Source organism: Tenebrio molitor, chromosome 3 (genome assembly GCF_963966145.1).
Source record: "Tenebrio molitor chromosome 3, icTenMoli1.1, whole genome shotgun sequence".
NCBI lineage: Eukaryota > Metazoa > Arthropoda > Insecta > Coleoptera > Tenebrionidae > Tenebrio > Tenebrio molitor.
The window spans coordinates 19,076,958-19,098,633 of record NC_091048.1 but is presented as its reverse complement, the minus strand read 5'-3'; the positions used below and the strand labels follow the sequence as shown (position 1 = coordinate 19,098,633).

At 37.6% G+C, this 21,676-nt stretch overlaps 2 protein-coding genes across 4 annotated transcripts in view; one reads left to right on the top strand and one right to left on the bottom strand.

The window, feature by feature from the left end:
• The first annotated feature begins 1,457 nt into the window (after positions 1-1,457).
• Positions 1,458-3,766, top strand: LOC138126246 (amino acid transporter heavy chain SLC3A2-like). Its single transcript, XM_069041965.1, has 3 exons — positions 1,458-1,837; positions 1,884-2,017; positions 2,065-3,766. Exons 1-3 carry the CDS (start codon positions 1,630-1,632, stop codon positions 3,592-3,594), a joined length of 1,872 nt encoding a protein of 623 aa, XP_068898066.1. The 5' UTR covers positions 1,458-1,629; the 3' UTR covers positions 3,595-3,766.
• A 3,066-nt stretch (positions 3,767-6,832) lies between these two features.
• Positions 6,833-21,676, bottom strand: part of ex (expanded) — a 39,469-nt gene continuing 24,625 nt past the window's right edge. For all 3 annotated transcript variants that reach the window (XM_069043226.1, XM_069043228.1, XM_069043227.1), the window contains 2 exons: positions 15,567-16,691; positions 6,833-8,999 (listed from right to left, as the gene is read on the bottom strand). In XM_069043226.1, the coding sequence (XP_068899327.1) occupies positions 7,234-8,999; positions 15,567-16,691 (2,891 nt within the window). In that variant the 3' untranslated portion in view covers positions 6,833-7,233. The remainder of the gene's footprint in view (positions 9,000-15,566; positions 16,692-21,676) is intronic.

Here is a 21,676-nt window from a genome sequence, read left to right as displayed (position 1 = left end):
AATTTAATTAATAATCTTAATCAATAACTCTTAAAAAAAAAAGAATGATAATATGTGATAACTGATAGAGTTTTGTCATGTCAAGGTTTGTTCGAAATTCGCTTGACTACCAAGCATTACATCTGTGAATTATTTTGGAAGTTTGTGACAGTGTAGGTACAGCACTGTCAACAAATTAGAGATGAGCGATATTTCACTACCGGTGATTTTATCACCGTGACTCGGAAATCACGGGTAACCACCGTGATCAAATATTCGAAGTAACCGTGATTAGTGATTTCACTACATATTTTCTTAAATTCTTAAATCGCTGGTTATTATGCAGTTACTTGCTTGTCGTTACCCGACACACAACAAAATAGAAATTGTACAGAATTCTGTAATCTGAAGTGTTATTACCATCTGGCACTATTACAAAACAAAAGCTATCTTACTGAAAGGTAGCAATTTTTGCCAAGCTAAATCTGGAGTGATAACGTACCTGTTCTGTTCATGATAAGCCGGAGTGTAATAATACATTAATAATTATCTTTTAAATGATAGTTTATAAACAGCTTAAATAACTGCATCTAAAGTAACTGCATCAAATATGTGTATTGAGTGATTTAGCGATAACGATTTCCTGTAAAAATTAGTTGTGATCAGTGATCACGGTAACTGTTTGAAATCACGGTGACTGAGAAATCACGGTCACCAGGAACGACGTTCTTGAAAAATCACCGGATCGCTCATCTCTACAACAAATTTTAATTTAACGCTTAATTTTTTAACCTATATACATAATTGAAATAATACTGCATGGACAGTGGTTTCGTGGAATTTTACCGCACCAAGTTCGAAATCTATCACCCAATACAAACCCTCGATTTTGCCCAACGTGGAATTGTACTGTTCGTGACCAGACGCAATAATAAAATAATACTGGAAAGTGGAAATCTATTACGATTCACAGAATTTCAGGCATTAAGCTGCAAAATTTCACTTTAACCATGCATGTTATTTCATATTTTCCAATCCGAAGCAAACACATTTTTTAAATCGCAACATTCACATTACAACATTATACCTACTGATAGCGAGACAGAAAATGTGGTGCCAGTTGACTCCTGTTTTTCAAAATAAATACAGACCGTAAACATCGATGTTTAAATTATTTAAAAAAATCGATTATTTATATTTTGGCAAAATTGACCTTGATCGATGTGGGTCAGCGAAAAACTAAACAACAGGATTTGAAGTGGAAAATTACGGAATAGTAGGTAAATGGTGGAAAGATTCAATTATCTAAAAAGTTGTTGCTGTCTGTAATAATTTCCCAACACCGACAACGTAACAATTGTTGGAATGCATACATATTATTTACTCTTTGGTAAATGACCTTTCAATAACTTTCCTCTCAAGAGAGATTAGAACAAACGGAAAGATACATTTGATGGAGTCAGAGTGGACGAATTCGAACTCGGCGCCGTTGTGAATCGCCGTCTCGGCGCACAACGCCGCGACGTTACTATAAATGGTCGATCAGCTGTGCGCATCACATGAATTCAATTCCACAACAACTAATTGATCTAATTGAAGCATTTAACAGTTCGAGTTTATTGTGTTGACCAGTTTCGTTTCAGCTCCACAATGGACAAATTCCTGCAGGTGAACACCTCGTCGAATTTGCCAGGGTCGCCCACCAACTCTTTTATCGCCGACGAGGTTGCGTCGATTTGTCCCTTGATAACGCCATCGCCACCTACAAACGATCTGATAAACCCACTGGCGGAGCCCAGCCAACCCAATTATGCCATCGGAGATGAACTGGCCACCATCCTTCAGCACCACGTTCAAGGTTAACAAAATAAGTGCCACTGCGAAGCCTGACTGTCCTGTTTTAGACGACGACAAGTGCGCGGGAGACTCGGCATCTTCGAGTTCTTCGGCTCTGGCGGAACCGGCTTGCACCCAGCTCCTCAACCATCGCAACAACACCTACCATCATATCGTCAAAGATGAGCACACCGCGACGGAGGTGGGATTGGTGTTTTGGGGTTGCGAGTTTAACGGTTGCATTTTTAGGAGACCAGCGGGAAGGTGCAGCCGCTTCAGCTCACTTTCAGGAACCCCCCAGAGAATTATTTCTTCATGTCGTGGAACTGGCCCTTGATTCGGAAGGTCTCTTTGGGGATGTTCTTGTCAGGGCTGGTGGCTATGGTGGCTCTCGTGATCATGATGATCTCGACGTTGCCAAAAACTTGTGACCCGCACACAGAGTGGTATCAAGGCAAAGTGTTTTATGAAATATTTCCGGCCAGTTTCTACGCCAGCAACAGGAATCGCATGTACGGAGACTTCAAAGGGATCGCCTTGAAGACGGACTACATACATTCGCTAGGAGTTGGAGCTGTCAGATTAAACTCCATATTCAAAACCCACAACTACCCCGACGACTACAAGAACGTCTCCACTCTAGTGGACGTCGCTCCTCAGTTGGGAAACATCGACGACTTGCAGAAGCTGATCAAAGATTATCTCGAACCCAAGAACATATCGCTGATTTTGGACTTGCCGATTTTTCCGGTGGTGAAGCAGTTGACCCACCACCACAAACATGATCTTTCCAACAATACAAATTCAGAACCTCTGGTGGAATTTTTAAAAACCGACCCGGTTCGAGATTTAGTCGAAGAAGCTTTGATCTACTGGACCAGCAACGGAGTCAACGGTTTCTACCTCAAAGGTTTGGAATATTTCGTTGACGATCCAAACTTGGGACACTCGCTTCGTCGCTGGAAAAAAATCGTAGGACCAGATCGCCCCTTCATTGTCAGCGAATCTGTCATAAACATGGCGCCCAAAGAGGTTATCAACATTCTCCTGAACAACGTAGATCTTGTCGACGTCCGTTTGGAGGTCGAAAAGGGACTGTCAGCTGTCACCAAACAGATCGATTCGATCCAGAACGGTACACTTTTCTCTCGTCGTGGCCTGCCTTGGGTACACTGGAGCCTCGGAGACGAGTCTTCACCCACCCGTCTCGCCAACATATTGCCCTACGGGAACGCCACTTTGGGCGCGACCCTTTTGCAGCTCATGCTACCGGGAACACCGTCGATATTTTACGGTAACGAAATTGGTTTGCAACAAATATCGGATCCTGAAGGCGACCGGAAAGACCAACAACACTTGCACCACTTTACGTTTATGGCGTGGGAAGACAAGAAACAGAATGTCTTGCCGTGGATACACGGCGAGAAGACGCATTCGGAATTTGACCAAGCGCGGTCAGTTTCCGAAATGGTCGATTTGCGCCGGAAGTCGCCTGCGATCTTTTATAACTCCATCTTCAAGAAAGGAGATAATAAGGCTAACGCTGAAGTGGTGTATTCACGAGACGAATTGCTAGTTGTGCAGAGGTGGTATCCGAGGAGGAAGTCGTACGTTGTCGTCAACAATTTGGGCAACAACACTATCACCAAGGATTTGTCGACTTTACTGTACACTGGGATTGTTGTCATCGGGCCCAGAACGAATTCAAAATCTGAAAGCATTTCTTTTAAGAATATTACGTTGTGGCCAGGAGAATCAGTCGTTATTGAACTTGACTAGTTTCTGCGGTTTTAACAAAGTAATAAGTCAGCAAAAAGATCCCCTCATCTTAACGTCTGTTTTTTCTGTGATACTTAAGCCACTAATTTTTTTAACTGAGACATTTATGATATTTTACATCATGTACTTACCGAATTTATTACGTGAATAAAATAAAGTTGATTATGAATTCGTTATACATTTTATTTCTTCTTTGTATATTTTAAATAGGTACAACGCAAAATCCTCAAAGAATTTGTTTCTCTGAATTGTTTATTCAATTATTGTGCTTGGTTTAATTTTAATACAAGGACAAGGATTTCTTGTTGATCAACAATACCTATATTGGTTTCCTTCCAAATGTTTCTCTTTGATCTCAAATTTTGGCGTTCTGTTTGTCAACACTTTAATAGTCGGTTTCTACTATTGCGCTTCCCTTCTATCTATTTTAGATTAGTAATAATAAGTTACAATACTTGGAAATAACAATTCCATATTTAATTTTTGATGCACCATAGGCAACACACATTACACAATGATATAAAATAAAAGAAGTTTCTTTCAAGTCAATTAATTGTGCATAAAACACCGGATAAAAGCAAAAAGTATTCTATACTTACCTTTACCACTTTACTACTATGTAGTAGACGAAGGGAGTGAGACAGGGCTGCCCGTTTAGCCCCTTGCTATTTACGATATGTGGCGGATAGGGATGAAATGATAAAGAAAACACAAGCGGGGGGTAGGGGTAGGTAGAGAGAAAGTTTGGAGTCTGGCGTTTGCGGACTTGGTAATTGTGACAAAGAGCGCAGGAGAAATGAAAAAAATGATGAAGAGGCTGAGAAAGTATGTGAGGAAGAAGAGCTATTTTTTTATAGAAGTGAATGTTGAGAACACGAAAATGATGGTGTTCAGCAAAAGAAAGAGGAAGAGTGAAGGAAGGAAAATAGAACGAGTAAAAGAGTTTAAATACTTCGGATATACATTCAACGAAAGAGCCACGGATAAGGCACATCAGAGAGATAGTGAGGAAAGCAAACAAGGTAGTGGGATGTGTCTAGGGAATAGGAGAAAGCGGAGAGGTGATTTCATGAGGAGAATGAAGATGTTTGAGAGCATGATTGAGAGTGTATTGATACAAGAGGAGGTAGAGACAATGCAAGAAAATATTTGAGATGGGTGCTAGGAGTGCATAGAGAAACGCCAGGTTACATAGTGAGGGAAAAATGCAAGAGGAATAGGCTTAGAGTGAAAGCGGGAAAGAGAGTGGCAAAGTTTGAGGACAAAATGGATTGAAGAGAAGAGTGCCGGATATTTATGGAATGCTGGAGAGAAAAAAAAAGAACATGGAGAAGGAGAGAGAGAAATACTTCCAGAGGAATGGATATGCCAGTGAAAAAGTGGAAAGATTGAGAGCAAAAGGAAGATGGATGAATGTGGAGCTGAGTGAAAGGGACAAAGACACAGATAAGCAAGAAAGATGCGAGAGAATAAAAAAAAAACCAGATACAAGAGGGAGTGTGAGAAGTGTATGACAGAGGAGAAATTCCGGAGTATCTGGGGAGAGAGAGTGCAAAAGAAAGAAAAAGAAGAGAGAAGGAAACAGGTATTAAACGGAAGGAGAGGAAAGAAGGTGCAGAATGTGTTATGAGGAGAGAGAGACAATTGAGCACATGTGGAATGGAAGTAGCGAAATGAGAGAGAGGGAGACAAAGGAACGGGGAGAAATACTGAGTGAAGATGGAAGGGAGATAATATAAGACATATAGAAAAGGAAAGGAGGGTATGAATGGAAAAAGTAAGGGGTGGGAGATAGAAAGAAATTTTTTTTCTTTTTTGGAATTGTTATTTTTTAGATAAAACTGTATCCAGGAATCGGAAAGGCTACTATGTTTATTACTGGTTGCATAGCTTGTAATCAGAATCGTGTAAATAATAATTATTGCATATTTGTTTTTATCACTTAATAACAAAAACAATACATCTCTTTTTACATTTGTCAAATGAACATTAATTTACTTAGACATGTTGGTAATTTTCATCACTTCAGCGCACACAAAAGACAGTTCTTACGATTAAATTAAGGTAGGTATTTGATTTATGATTTTACCAAACAATAGCTGTAGCACGGTTGCAGAATATGTAATGTGAAGAATGTAAAATAGACTTTCATGATAACAACTGCGACTAAACATCAACTACAGTTAAAACATCCGTGGTTAGAACAATTGTAACGTAAAAAAATTGAACTTCATTGTACTTGACAAACACAAATTTACTGCTTTACCGCTGACATGGTCTAAAATTAGTACCGGGTGATTTTAAATGATTGTGACTTTTTTTCTTAAGTTGGGAACATTTTTCATAAATTATTTTGGCAAACTTGGCAAACTTTATGTATTAAATTGTGTCAAATAGGCGAGGACGCCTATGTTTATGTCAACTAGGTATCACATTAAAAAGTACCGTGTGAGCAACAAGTACTGATTGAGTTGACAATAAATTCTGGTGATTTTTGGTGACTTTTATGTCATGTTCCAACGAGAAAACCATTTTATTAATAAAGATTACAAAAACCAAGACGTTTAAATTTGAAATATATACCAGCTGTCAATAATGTCTGGAAAATTTTATGTATTTTTTTTTTTTGCCAATTGAAACAGTTATTGTTGCTCACCCTGTAGAATAACCAACAAGAATATTACCAACCTATGAAAAAAGTCACAATCATTTAAAATCACCCGGTATATTAAAGAGAGTTGGCTCCATGGTCAACACAAACCCTGGTTACCCCAATTTAACCTGTTTCTTTGGTTATTCTTTATTTTAGTTTAGGTTTTCCCCCGGAAGTTTTCTTTTTCGATTTTATCTTGCACCAATACAACTTAAGTTTCTACTTTTACCCTCCCAATCATGCAGAACTAATAATCAAATTATGTAATAATTGCAGTTTGTAGACTACAAAAACCAACATACGTCAATACTGACGATAACATACGCTGGAACGGAAATAATGTACACTTTGATCTGGAAGTTTTTTGTTAGTTAATTAACTTTTTGTCCCTGAATGACCCTTCATTATCTGTACGATGAGAGAATACGTTAACTACATATTTAATGCTACGAAAAATGTAGGATGACGATTACTTATTTATGGCACCATCGAATACGAAGTAGTCAGATTTTAAAACCGGAGGTTGATCAAATAGTCCCGAGTTTTTGGTGGTATTGTTTTTGAAATAAAAAGAAACCCACAGAATATCTAGAGAGATTGCTTTATTTTAAAATGAAGGCAGCACCGTACATTTGAGTGAAGCTTTTAATGATTTTCGGATGCTTGAAATAAATAAAGAAAACATAAAACAAGTTAAAAATATCATTATTTTAATAATAAAAGTTGAGCAAGTGTATACATTATTGCTAAACATATGTACTGTAAACTTACGTGCGGTATTAAAAAGTTACCATTATGTACATGCAGGGATGGCAAAGGCATCCGATGTTTTGGCAAAGGAATGTTTTCCAAAAAAAAAAAACAAGAAAGCTAACGTAAGATTTGCCCAAAAGATCGGTTCCTTCTTAAACTTAACATATTGCAATGATGGCACCCTGAGTATAACATTTGATTCTACTCTAGCACTGGAATAAACGTCAGTTCGATCATGAGTGGGACTGCATAGTTTTGTGTTTTGCGTGTGGATCGGTCACGTAGTTGTTGGGGGTGGCCCTCGGGATCTCGGGGAGCTTGTCCCCGGGATGTCGATGGCTGATCGAGGGCATCTTCCTCGTGGTCTTGTTGATCCTGGTACTACTCAGCCCCGACACTGGGTATTTAGTACGCGTACTACTAAGCGATCGCGGGGTCACTTCACCCGGGTGCTTCGGCATCACAAACGCCTTGGTCTGCTTTATCAGAGACCTATCATTGCACAACGCGGATATCAGCGGCAAGTCCATTTTCTTGCTTTTCTCTCTTAGAGTACGAATATCTAGAGCGGTCCCCTTCTCGCCACTACAAACTTCCGTTTTCGTCTCACTTACACTTTTCACCTCCTTCCTCTTCTCCAGAGCGGGTCGAGGCGGCGGCGGCGGTAACCTCCGCCTAAACGTGGGCGGCTGGGGCGTTTCCAACGAATTCAAGATGTTGTCGTCCGAGCGCGTCCGCATGAACCGCCCCGGACGATTCGGCGGCAGGGGCGGCGGCGGCGGCTCCAGACTGCCCGTCGACGAGATACTCGCGGCACCGTAAACGGGCAACTGCACGTAAGTGTCGGACAGATTCTGGCTCGACGCGTAACGACCCAGATACGAAGTGCTTCGGTAAAATACCGGCTGGGCCTGAACCAACGCCGCCAACTTCGCCTCCAAATATTCCTGTTTGCTGATCGCCGGCTCTTTCAGCGGGAACATCACGAAATCCACGTCGCTGTACATTTGCTGTTTATACTGTTCGATCTGGGACCGCGACAGTTGACTGGTGTAGACCGTGGCGAGAGCTGGGGGAGGTGGTGGTGGTTGTCGCGGGGCTGGCGGCGGCGGAGGGAGGAAAGTACAAGGCACCAAAACACTAGCTTTACTTGCGGCGACGTCCAGATAGTTGTTGGGGGCGATTATCGTATTTATCGGAGGTACTCCTCTTGGGATTTTGGGAGGGATGGGTGGTACCGAACTCGGAGTCGAGTAGCTGGGTGACGATGACGCCCCCACGCTGCTCGCGTGCGCCGTCAAAATACTAGGAGAACGCGTCGTAATAAACCTGGCGGCAGCTTCTTCGGAGGGATAGACCGGAGGAGGTACCGGAGTCGGATTGTCCGGGTACGGCGGAGGCTCCCTCATCGAAATCTCCGACATGAAGCTCTGATCGTCGAAATCTGCAGGTTCGGTGATTGGCAATTTGGTTAGTTGAGCTCCGTACGGTGGAGGAGGCGGCCTAAACCTCTGCTCGGCGCTGTCTATCCTCTTCGGCGGTACCGGAATGTACCCTTGGTACGACGAGGGCAGCGTCACATAATCAGAATCAGAATCTAGGGTGTGACTGACGCTCTTGCAAGAAGGATAACGGCCCACTATCAGATCGGACAACTCTTCGGCAGAGAGCAGGGCCTGCTTGTTGTCGGTGGGGTCGCTGCCGTCCCCGTGGAAGGAACCCGAGTTGCTGACGTTCGAGTTGGATCTGTTCCTGAAGACGCCGTCCACTTGGTCGCTCTGTGTCGCATATTGGTCGCTGGAGCTCAGCGTGTATTGGTCGCTAGAAGTGAGAGTGTAGACGCCGCTGGTATGGCTACTTGGTGCCGGACCGGATGTGTAAACTGGTTCCCGTGTATCTAATTCTATACATGTGGCATCGCTGACTGCAGAATTTTGGGCGGTGTGAGAATAACCGAGTTCGAGACTGCTACTGGTGGAGGGCCTTCGTCCTTTATTTTCTGCAATGGAACAGAGTGCTTTTTTAGATTTCGGCTCAGATTGGCATACGCGCGGATAAGATATCGGAGGAACGACGGAATGCAGATTTATTGCAAAGAATACAACACCTTGATGTCTAGAGGGCAACACCGAAAACAAAGCCAGTGACCTCTTAAGCGAGACAACGATACATTCGAACAATCCGATACCTTCCAAGTTACATAATGCTGTGCTAATAACTAAATCTAAAATCACTTGGAACTTCTTACGAAATCTCTAAAGCGCTCTTAAAAAGTACTTGGTTGTGAAGGATTTAACAACTACAACGAAAAATTTTTTGTGGTTATATTACCTGGAAATTTTGTTGAAAAAACGAAGCGCTGACATAAACTGACAATGTTCAAAAAAGGTGGTAACATTTGTAACTTGCAATAAATAATGCTAACTTCATCTGAGATAACGTTGAAGACACTCATTTTTCTTTTTCTCTTGAACTTTAGTGGAAAAAAGGGACGCACACGTAAAATCTTCGACAGAAAACAGCACGCAACGACATTTTGTTCCCATTTAATACAAAAATTCACTGATAACATAGTCTCAAGTAAATTTTGATGAAAGATTAAATAGCCGATTGAAAAATATTTGGAACAACAATAAGTATGAAGTACCAGACTATGAAATGTTAGGAAGTTGCTCATAGTTTATTATCTTGATGTATTGACAAATACGGAATAGATTTAAAAAACAATAGATGATGATAAGATGACGATCTATGTCAAATTCATGGCATTTTTGTAAATTAAAAGTCCATTTCGGTTGAATTTAAAACGGCACAAAATTTCATATTCTGCAATATAAAAATAGAAATACAGGGTGATTTTGAAAGTTGTGCAGATATTTTAATCACGAGCTACTGGCTTCATGTAGAACTCGGAAAAAAATATTTAAAAAATTCTATGTCAAAAAATAAAATGACATTTATTTTTTGAGCTACATTTTTTTTTAATTGCTTTTAGTTTTCTACGTTATCCTACAACCTCGTAGGTAAAATTTCGGTATATTTTAAAAATACACCCTTGTATATCATGTTTTATAAAATGTACGTCAATGCGCAGTAACCTATAGGAAATATGCTTTAAAACAAGGAAACCGCATTGGTGTACGTTTTATAAAATATGATAGACAGGGTGTATTTTTAAAATGTACCGAAATTTTATCTACGAGGTTGTTTGACAACGTAGAAGACTAAAAGCAATTAAAAAAAATTGTAGCTCAAAAAATAAATGTCATTTATTGAATTTTTTAAACATTTTTTCCGAGTTCTACATGAAGCCAGTAGCTCGTGATTAAAATACTGTAGTTTCAATTTGGTTGTAGGTCGTAAAATTTTATGGTACTTTAAGTTAAAGATCTTGCGGGGCTTATAAATCCTAGTTTACCACTAGCAGGTAATATTTTAAGCAGGGTTGTATTGTACATTTGGTATATTTGCATTCCAACCTTTTCAAACCCAACCATTGTACCCGTTAATCGCTCATAATATCCAATAAAATTTTACGACCTACAACCAAATTGAAACTACAATATCTGCAGAACTTTCAAAATCACCCTGTATGTATAGCGAATTTCTAGAATCTTTAATATTTACTGATATTTTGTAAATCTTTTATGTGAAATGTTAACGTGTGTTCAAAAAATACTGTGGTCAAGCGCCCTGAAACTTTTGTTTCTGTTAAGATATAACATGGCTTCATCATCTGTCAAACATTTCGAGAAACGGGAAGGTAACAGACTATCCAGTAGCATACACTATCTATAGTCCGTTTTTTTTTAATAATCAATTGTCAGTGTCAAAATACAGAAAAAGACCAAACTGTATATTAAAAATCATTGACATTTGGTCCAGTTCTATCTCAATTACACCCTAGATTTCCCTAGATCATTATTGAGGTTATATTGTATATGTTTACGAGTGTAATGCTTGTTTTACACGGTCAAAGAAATTGACGAATAAATTCACAAATTAATTCATGAAGAAATTCATGAATAAATTGAAAATGTGAAAGTGTTTTACACGATCAAAGTTTTGCGCACAATAAACTAGGGACTTTTGCACCGCCAATGTGTTGCCAACCTTATCCACTAAACTTGTCGGGGTGACAATGTTATGACAATGCTATATTATTATTTAAATTACCTCACCTTTCAATATCAAAACAAATAAACACAATAATATAAACGATGACAATAATACGCCGGTTGCCGAAACGATACCCTCACATGTCACTTGACAGTCTTCACACTAAAGTTGGTACAAATTTATAAACCGCAATGTAACTAGAATTCTCCAAAAAATTCACGAAAAATTAGAGCTGGTTCTATTTCGACAATTTATTCATCAATTTATTGTCGTCATATTATTCACAATTTTGTGTATTACACGCAACAATAAATTCAAGGTCAAAAAATTCATCCATTTCTTTGACCGTGTAAAACAAGCATAAGACACGTGTTAAATTTAAATTGTCAAATGTGACAATCGGTGACAATTTCAAAAGTCAATGTTTCAAACGTAATTTATAAAATTCATAATTCACTGTTTCGAATTTACTGCCAACCTGACAACACTTTGACAATTGATTATAAAAAAAAAAGACTTTAATCTGTAGGAAAATCCAGAAGCAGTTCAAAGAGTTAATAATATAAAATGAAGGGAAAACTCCAACTTGTCATTTATCACAACAAATGAAGATATGGTAAAAATGAGGTTATGCATCTGAAGGATTTGTCAACTAAAAAGACTAGTTTTTTTTTTTAATCACCTGTCAGTGTCAAAACTTTATAAAAAAACCAGACTGTGTTACCCAAAAATTCTACCCAATTTTTCTTTTACGTAATGAAAGGCTGGGCCAGTTTTATAATGAACTTTGAAGACCGTCGGTTTTTTCGGAGTTGAACTCATTTTGTCGTTTTAAAGTCATTCATTAGTCATTCATTACATATCTTGAGTGCAGACGTCCAATGTATCTAAACGCTGTTCAAAAATCAAAAAACCATTGTAGTGCAAGTAATGATTTATCTGTCACTGTGATAAGTAATAGGAAATGTCATGAAAAATGTGTGTTATTTGCACCACAATGGTTTTTTGATCTTTGAACAGCGGTTAGAAAAGTGTTTACGGAAATAAATGAGAATTTAGAAAATAGGTATTTAATACGACACACTGAATATGTTTGAGCTCTTCTCACAAATCGCCTTCTTACTCAGTTCAAGTTTGTCACCTTTCAACTCATTGCATTACCGAATCAGGGCCATTTTTTCAAGCTCTGTGAGGGGCATCTTTTCAAATTTTGTGCGTTAATTTTTCAACGCAAACGACAATTATGCGCGATGACATTGAACGGCTGACGCTGCCAACCTTGTGAAATGCACTATTTGCTACTTTCAATTCCTCATGCCAACTTGACAACGCTTTGACATCTGATTTAAAAATGATCCCTTTATATGTATTTGGAAAAGAGAGAAAACCATGGCCTGCTTGATCACACATTTATTTGAACGCTCGTTATATTTTCCAACGGAAAATCGACATATAATCGTGTCAAAAATAAATTACTCCCTAGAATTCGAACTTTTAGGGAAATAACGTTTTTCATGTTGTGCGTAACTAGAAATTTCAAAAGTAATTTTGAATGCCTAAGGTTGATTACTATGAAGTGAGAGATTAAGTCGAATTAAATATGCCGCCAGAAACCAAAATTGATTGTGAACACTTAGCGAGAAATTTGCCATTTGCAACTGTTACACTTGGATTAAAAAAAAAAAAAAAACGGGAGACGCAAAATTGATACAATTTTTTTGGTTTTTCAATAGTTTGAAAAAGGTTGATTAGAAATCGGTTAGAATAGGTTAGGTAGGTAGACTTTAATAAATTATATTTTTTACAGGTACTATTCCGGACACGGAATCTTGGCCACAACTGACATTTAATTGACAAATATGTGTGAATTAGCCTTTACTGAATATAACCCAACTTTTCACTCGATAATGCCATTTCCATGCCTTTTTGATGTCACAAGAAGAACTTCATGGTGATTTTTAATAATTGTCATTTATTAATGACACTAATGGTTGGTTTACATATTTTTTTTAGAAATGTCTACAATTGTTGGCCAAGATTCCGTGTCCGGAATAGTACTATGGCGGCCACAAAATTTTGGCCGTCACTTTCTTGACATTCAAGAAAAGTGTAAATAAACCTTTAGGAATCGTAACCCTACTTTCGATTCTTGTCATTTTGACAATAAATTTAAACTGTTTGAAGCTCAGATATTAAAAAAATCCGACATGAATGAACAAAATTAGAGCAACCGTACATAGATAACCTGAGGTAAACGTTCTATGTAGTAGAAATGACAAAATAATTTTGAGTTTTGAAATTTACCACCCAAAAAATAACGTTTATAATCAAGACGGTAATCATGATGACAATAAAGTACGGATTACAATATTTTTTTTTTAATTGACAGACAATGACGGCCAAAATTTTTTGGCCGGCATAGTACTCATTAACAGTGCAAGAAAAAAATGAGTTTTTTGTTGTTTGTCCCGTTTTTTTAAATCCAACTGTACAAGGAATTTGCTGCCTTACATTTTTTATATTGTTACAGTTGGCTTCAAAAAAAACGGGAACTGAAATTTGACCTAATGTGAATTGGAAATTTAATTTGTCAATTTATGTCAATTTGTGTCAGTAGTATTTCTGACACATAAGTGTAGTTTTTTAACCTAAATTCTAAAAAGCCGTTTCAAACTATAACAATTTAATAAAATCTGGCAGAACTTTTTCTGACAGTTCCCGTTTTTTTTGAAGCCAACCGTACGATATCTTTTGTTTGTCACCAGAAACCACATAACCTCCGACCTGACAAAATTTATGGCAACCTAGAAATGAATATCCCTAAATTCTAGGGAGTAATTTAGTTTTGACACAATTATATCTACTCTACACATACAGGCTGTTCCAAAACGATTGCCAAAAATGATCCACACCAATTTCCCATATCAACGTTAACGCGAAATCGTACCTAATCAAATGGTTTTTTATGCGTTTGTATGATTTTACAGAGGTTTAAATTTTTGTCTTAAAGCTTGATTAAATTTTGACATTGCAAATTGTAAATTGTAAGGTAAATAAATGTTGAAAAATGTAAATTTAAAAAAATTAATAAAGCGAGGGTTTAGAAAGCCTTGTAAAAGAAATAAAATTTTCTTTTTTTAATGGAACATGTCAGTTATGCCTATATGTCCATTTAAAATTCACACATAGAGTGCTTAGATACTTGCTTCCAGCTTTTGCGCTCTTTATCTTTTGGAGACGCACAAAAACAGATTTTTTTTAAAGATTTATTATTCAGTAGGTATAGCATACATATTTTATAATGTAAAGTTTTGGCGGCAGTTTTGCAACACCTTGTATAAATAAAATTGGAGTATCTGTCTGTTATTTTGATATTTACACAAATTTTCGAACTTTTTGGGATGCTTACGCAATATACATTGTGTCCCCGGATAGGTGAAACGACTCTTGTAAAAGATAAAAAATGTTCCATTTAAATCTTAATTTTTTGGGGTTTAGCCCTGCTTGGTTAAAGGCTAATTTTTAACATAATTTTAGTTTTGAAAAGTCAGGTATGCCTTGGAAATTTTCAAAAAACCTAATCTTCTGTAGAGTAAAGTGCCTTTTATGTGGTAAATACGACAAAAAGTTATTAAGAAAAGTTGTTTAGAATCAACATCAAATTTCAAAATCATATGGCCAACTATCATTTTTCATTTTTTTCCAGTTAATCTAAGGTTTTAATTTACTTTTATTTAATTATAACTTATTAGTGTTAAGCCAGTAACTTATAGTAATATATACCTAATCTAAATGTGAATTTTTTTTCTCATAATAAGAGAACTGTCAAAAATAAAATTCTTTGATTTGTGAAATAAACATTAAAAAAATTAAACCTAAAAAAATTATATTAATTTAGATGTCAACTTCATGTCAAATAAAAAAAAAACTAAAACCAACTACATATGTTTTAATTTTTTTAAATAAATATAAACGATCCACGAAGCCGATGAAAATGTATAACTGGTTGCGTTTCAATGTTTGTAAAGCCCATTATTACTCGTGAATAACCCTGTATATACCTTCTTACAACGAATTTTAACCAAAAAATAACGGGCGATCAAAAAGGACTGTTTAAGTTGGCGATTGCAAAGAAACAACTTGAACTGTCAACTGTCAGTCGTCAACAACCGGAAGTTACTCCAGGTATACCATTTAAAAGTAAAAATCAGTACTGCCAACTCAAACAGTCCTTTTTGATCACGCTGTATATTGCATTGTCAAAAAATCAATAAAGTATTTTCTTTTGTGAAATAAGAAATTAGTACGCACAAGCCGTGTACTATTATGTAGGTCACATGAGTAATTTTGCAACAATCAAAAAAATTACTTATTACAAGTTACGAAGCGCATCAACAACGCTACTATAGCTATTTAACATTTTACTGATGATATTTTCAAGACTTACTGTTTTGTACGGGCGTCACGACTACAGTACTGCAGGACGAGCTGCACTGCGACCCTGCACACTTCCCGCTAGCCGTTTTGGCCGAGCTCTCGCTGCAAGCCGGCTTGCTAACTTCTTCCTCTTCTTCCTTGAGTGAAAGTGCAGAGAGAGCAGCTGTCGCTGACGCCGCAGAAGTTCGACTGCTAGCTGGCGCACTGTCCAGCAGGTGAGCCAGAGCCAAACTTTCTGTAGAAGGTGCCGGCGGACTCGTTATCATGATCTCCAATTCGTCCTCGGAATGGACCCGATCACTAACAATCCCCGACGTCGTGTTAGACGAAGTGCTCGATATCACCGAAATGCGCTGGTCGCAGTCCCATCTTTGCTTCTCTTCTTCTTCCCGACGAGCTTCGTTAAGTCGCGGTGCCACCGCCATGCTGAAGAGATGCGCCGCCTTGCATAGCGCCAGAAGCAATCTGCTCTTCTCGTCGCTGCTGGTGTACAGAGTCAGCTTCTCGTGACCGGTGCGTATCTCGAACTTCTTCCTTTCGAAACTCAGCTTCCCTATGGAGCTCCACAAGAAGATCGAAGGCGGGTTGTTGTCGGGACACACCTTCAGTCCTTTAGCGCACACTGCCAGGAGGATAGAACCTGGGGCCTGCTCGCTCTTCGAGGCTCTCAGCCTGAAGACGTGCGCGTTGACGGGCTCCTCGAGCTGGCAGGCCTCCGTTATAAACCGCGATCTTGCTTCGGTCTTCGATAGGGCTCGATGGGATCGGTGCAGCACTTGGATAGTACGTAGAGCGGCAGGTCCGCGTAGATTCGGCGGGACGTAATCTTCTGGTCTGAACGTGGTGGAGTCGGTACGGTCGCCCAGATCGGCCTGCAAAGCGAGACCGGCCAGATGCATCGCCACATCACCGGCGGCTCCAGAAGCTGCGTTAAGACGCAGCTGCAGGTAGTAATGGTGCCGAGTCGTTTCATCGCGGAGCAGCAGAGGGCTGTCCACGTAAAATTGTACTCGGAAGTAGAAGGCGAGGGCCGGACGCCCGTTCGCGTCGAGGCCATGGCTGTGAGAGGAGCGCCAACTCTTTGGCGCGTACTTCGACAATTTGCTATCGGGCTCGGCGAAGAGGTACTCGCCATCTGAAACAAGAAAATCGAATGGTCAAATCGAATGTCACAATGAAAGAAATTAATAAGCTTGAAAATTATCCAGCGTCCAAGTTAGCTACATACCTACAGTATTCTCAATTTTCTTGTAGGTAGTAAAATTGTATGGTACTGTAAGTTAATAATTGAAGCAAAAATGATATACATATTATAACTTAACCCTCTACCACCCGGCGGCATGGCAATTTTGCCGGAGTACATACATATTGTAACTTAACCGGCTTAACCCTCCACTACCCGGCGGCAGGGCAATTTTGCCGGAGTACATACACTATTACGAATATTACTGTCAAGTAATAGTGCAGTGCTTATTAACATAATTACCGGCGTCTCGCCTCCACATTTTGACTTTTTTGTGTTTTATGTTCTATCACGATATGACATGAGTATAATAAGATACCTTATTCTATTTTGCACCTATAACACAGTCAAACGGGTTTCGAAAAGGAGCTCTTTTCGATACGCGTTTCAGCAACATTTACTTAAAATTTTAATGTTGGCGGTGACTCATAGTGAGTTGTTGCTAGGTGCATTTCACGGCACTTTAAATTCAAAACTTACAATTGTTCGTCTATTTACCAGCGTTACCATTACCAACCCTTTATATTATATTTGCCAATATAGAATTATGTTTTGAACTTTTTTTAAATCTAAGGGACAAAATAGAAAAAATATTGTATTATACTTAGACTTGGGACTTAGAGAACACATTGGTAGTTGAAATTCAAAATAGTTATTTATTATACTCGTTTTATAAGCCATTTTGTCGCACTTGTTTGCTTTATAAAAAACGCGTGCGACAAAATGGTATCTTATAAAACTCGTATAATAAATAACTATTTTAAATTTCAACTACCAATGTGTTCTCTAAGTCCAAAATTTTTAAATTTATTATGTTAATATGTATTATGTCAATACATATTATGTTAGGACGTTTATTTTTGTGTAGATATGTTTTCTAATCATGAAACAAACAATATTTTCGGAATTCGATGTGTTGCGACAATTTTTTGGCGCAGTGTATTTGGGACAACGAACATATACAGGGTGATTCTGAAATAAGTTGGAAAAAAAAACGGTAATGAGAAGAAGTCATTGACAAAATTTTTTTCTTACAAATGATTGAAAATTTGGTCAAAGTTGCTAGTACGCTGCTGAGTTAAAGCTGATTACCTGATTATGTTGGTAGTTTAGCAACTATAATAATGAAAGGTGCCCGTCAGTCAGAAACGTAACCTTACTCCTCTCTATCATTTCCATAGAAACATTTACAAAGTATTGTGCTTGCACCTACGACTTTATTGTGGAGTTGATGTAACAATGGTTACTAATGAAAAATGAAATGAACAAATTCGGACAAATTTTCCCTATTCATAGGCGTTGAAAATACAGGGTTATTCTAAATGATTGTAGTCGAAGTAGGCCATGCCCATGTTAATACATTTTTGCCGCTTTCATGTCAACTGTCAGTTTTGTCGCTGTCACTGTCATTTTTTAGGTGAAAAGTGCGGTGATGAGATTTTTATTTATTTTTGTTAAATTAACGATTGAATCAAGAAATATTGAGTTGTTTTGCACCCAATTTAACTCCCGTGTGTGAATGGTGTGTACTCACTTATTCACATCATTTTGATGTTTTTTTATGTGGAGCGGCAACCATAAATTTTACATTCAGTTTTCACGCCTACTTCGACTACAACCATTTAGAATAACCCTGTACAAGGATATAGGGTAATTTCCATCCTTTTGATTTCACCTCCAAAAGTCATTTACGCAGAATTATTTTGTGTCAAGGATATTTTTTTTTTCAAACTTATTTCAGAATAACCCTGTATAGTAATAAAAAAAAGGATGTGGCGTTAGTTGCGCAGAACGATATACGCCGAAACCTGTTTCACAATGAAGCAGCTTCTTTGCCATTTGTCATTTTTATAAGAATGTGATATAGTTGATAGACCGAGAAAAATGTTGCATTCATTGACGTGCACATCTTCTCCAAACTAATGAAATGCCGTCAAGTATTTTTTGTGGATGTACGGTCGGTGGATAAAAAAACTGGAACTAAAATGACAACAAGCAAAATAGTATTTTTGCTAACGTTTAGCTCGTTAGCAATTGCTCGTATGATAATACCCTCCTCAACACGTTGTCTAATTAGGTGTTTTTGGAATTCAGTTAGATTCGGCATTACAGCTGACAAAATAACAACAGTGATTGTAAAAGTCAGTTTTATTTTGACTTTATCTTGACAATTAAAAGATTGAAGCAAATGTAAGAAATTTTGAGTGTCCGAGTTTGTTTTTGTCCACCAACCGTACAATCGGATAGCAAAAAAAAACTGGTATGAGGTGTTGCTTTCGACACTTCCAAAACTCAATCAAAATGTGGAGTTTTGGAAGTGTCTACAGTAACATACTGTACCAGTTTTTTTTTGCTAACCGATGGCACTATCGAATTCATGAAAAACTAGGACAGCAAAACGTCGTAGTTACATCAACTTTTCAAAAATGTTGTGGTTTAACGTTTCTACGTACTTTACTTTAACTGGTTACTATGTTACTCATGTCCAACACATGTCAAGTAGATAACCTAAATACGTTTGACGTTGGATCGAGCATTGCTAAAATCGAATTGTCATGACGGACGTTGATATTTGTCATTTTCATGTGGCCCAATTTACTCCAACAAAATTTTGCTGTACTAGTTTTTCATGAATTCGGTAGTACATCAGGCTTTCAAAAATATCCGCACGTTCGAATAAGTCAATTGGAAGCTGCTGTTTAAAACACGCGGGCACTAGGGGGCGGTTGGTTGTCCCGATTATAATAATCTTAATTTAATTGTTGTCGTCGTCGAAGTGGATACCCACTTCCTAGTGTCAATTTTACAAAATTTAGCGGTGTATGTTTTGTTTGTTTTGGGGATAAATCTGTCAAAATGTCAAATATAAAAAACGTCAATTTTTATATCTACATACGTAATAATACCTAATTAAAGCATGTAAATGTGATTGCAGTAACTGTTAAACATGTAAAAATTGTTTGAATGTTCCTGCCCCCGCACTGCGGACAATGATCAAAGCTGCGTGCTGCCAATCATACCTACAAAGCAAAAAGTGCTAGAAGGTAAATTTGCTAACCTTACTTTTATCCCGTGGGCGGACAGTAATGAACTAGATTTTAATAACAAAAATGTCTGAAAAGAATCATAAACTTTCTGAGGCTAGCAGCGAATATTAAATATTTACATATTAAAAATTAAGTTTTTAATAAAAAAAAAAATAATCTCAGTCCTAATCAGTAATTTTCATAGTTAATAATAACCAATAACTATTAAATTTATGTAAATCCTAATCACATACTATCACTAAAGTGTTTGCAAGTTGCCGCACTGCCGTTCTGGGACTATAGTAATTTTTACTTTAACGTTGGGGCAAAAATTTGGAATTAAGTTTAATAAATGCCCTTTCTTCCATTCTTACACGAAATGGCTGAACAAGAAGCAGATATGAAACGTAAAAGAATACTGTTAACGGCCAGAGAGAAGCAGGGTATTGTTAATTATTGTTTGGAAAGAAGATAATTAACTCCATTAACATAACCAAACTTTTCTTGTTGACGTTTTAATAACTAGATTTTGTGTACAGGCAACTGAAAAGGTGTGTCACCATAGGTACACTCCAAAAAAAAAATCAAAATTTGACACTGACAGTGCGGGAGTTTAATAAACGGATAGTAAAGTCCATTCAAAAATCAAAAAACCACCAACGTCGCATTTTCCTCGATAATTACTATGGGCAACGCTGTCTAGTGTAAAACTTGGTGAGACTTGTCATTTGGAGGTTAAATGTTTATTAAGTGTCTTTGTTTTTCTGGGCATGTTTAAGTAAAAATAATAAGAATCAATAAATAAATGAAACGTGCTGCTAATAAAACAATATGAACGAAATTCAAAGTAACTGAATTTTATTTTGAATCAAATAAATGTCATAATTTATAGTCACCAACATGGTATGAAAAAATATTTACCTAGGGGTTTTTAAATTTTACCAACCTAAAGCAACAGGTGGTGGTTTTTTGATTTTTGAATGGACTTTATGAAAGATCCACCACCTGTTGATTTGTGTTGTCAAACAATAAATATCGCTATAATCCTATATACCGGGTGACTTTTAATGATTGAGACAAATTTAGTGGGTTGGCACTCCCGAATAAATGGTACGCCTAGTCGGTTGATTCGCTTTTTAGGTTAAGATTCTAGAAATAAATAATGACAATTATTTGTCATGTGGTAAAACCTAACCTAAAAATTTGAGGTCGCTAATGCAATAAACGTACAACTCGCATCTTGCTCTAACTGCACAAGCCCAAAGCGAGAAGCATAGTGGGACGCGCTTAATACAATCCGTACCTACTATTCAAAAAATTTCGTCCACCCTTTTCCTGTCATTTCACAAAAATTGGGTGTAGTTTAACCTTTATTGTCATTATGATTGACGTTTGCAAATTAAAATTTGAAATTTATTACAGTCACCCATAACAACATAGACACTATTTGATTGACACATGTCAACCTGTCAAGTGAGGTTATTCGTTCCTAAAGGCTGCTTTACCGCATACGTGAGTGGAGGACGAAATTTTTTGTCCGCCATTGTACGAGAGTTCAATAGTTGTTTTACATTATGTTGAAAAGAGATAGCAATAACAGTTGTTCTGCTTATTAATTGATCCATCGGACTATTATTAAAAACGGACTTTAAGCTTAACAGCTAACAACCACAAAAGTCCAGGAAATACCCATATATCTCAAGAAGCTGCAGAAGCTATTTCAAATAAAATTCCATTAAAATCGAAGAAAAAGTACCAAGAGTTATAGAACTTTTAATTTGTGGAAAAAAGAGAACGTTTCTAACTGGAGAAGTGTTGCTAACGAATAATCTGAATCTTTTTTTTTACTGT

Bases quoted from the DNA above. Each gene is read 5' to 3' on its own strand.
- LOC138126246 (XM_069041965.1), top strand. From the start codon at position 1,630: ATGGACAAATTCCTGCAGGTGAACACCTCGTCGAATTTGCCAGGGTCG. The intron at 1,838-1,883 runs GTTAACAAAATA...GTCCTGTTTTAG, and splicing joins CCTTCAGCACCACGTTCAAG to ACGACGACAAGTGCGCGGGA. The intron at 2,018-2,064 runs GTGGGATTGGTG...TTGCATTTTTAG, and splicing joins ATGAGCACACCGCGACGGAG to GAGACCAGCGGGAAGGTGCA.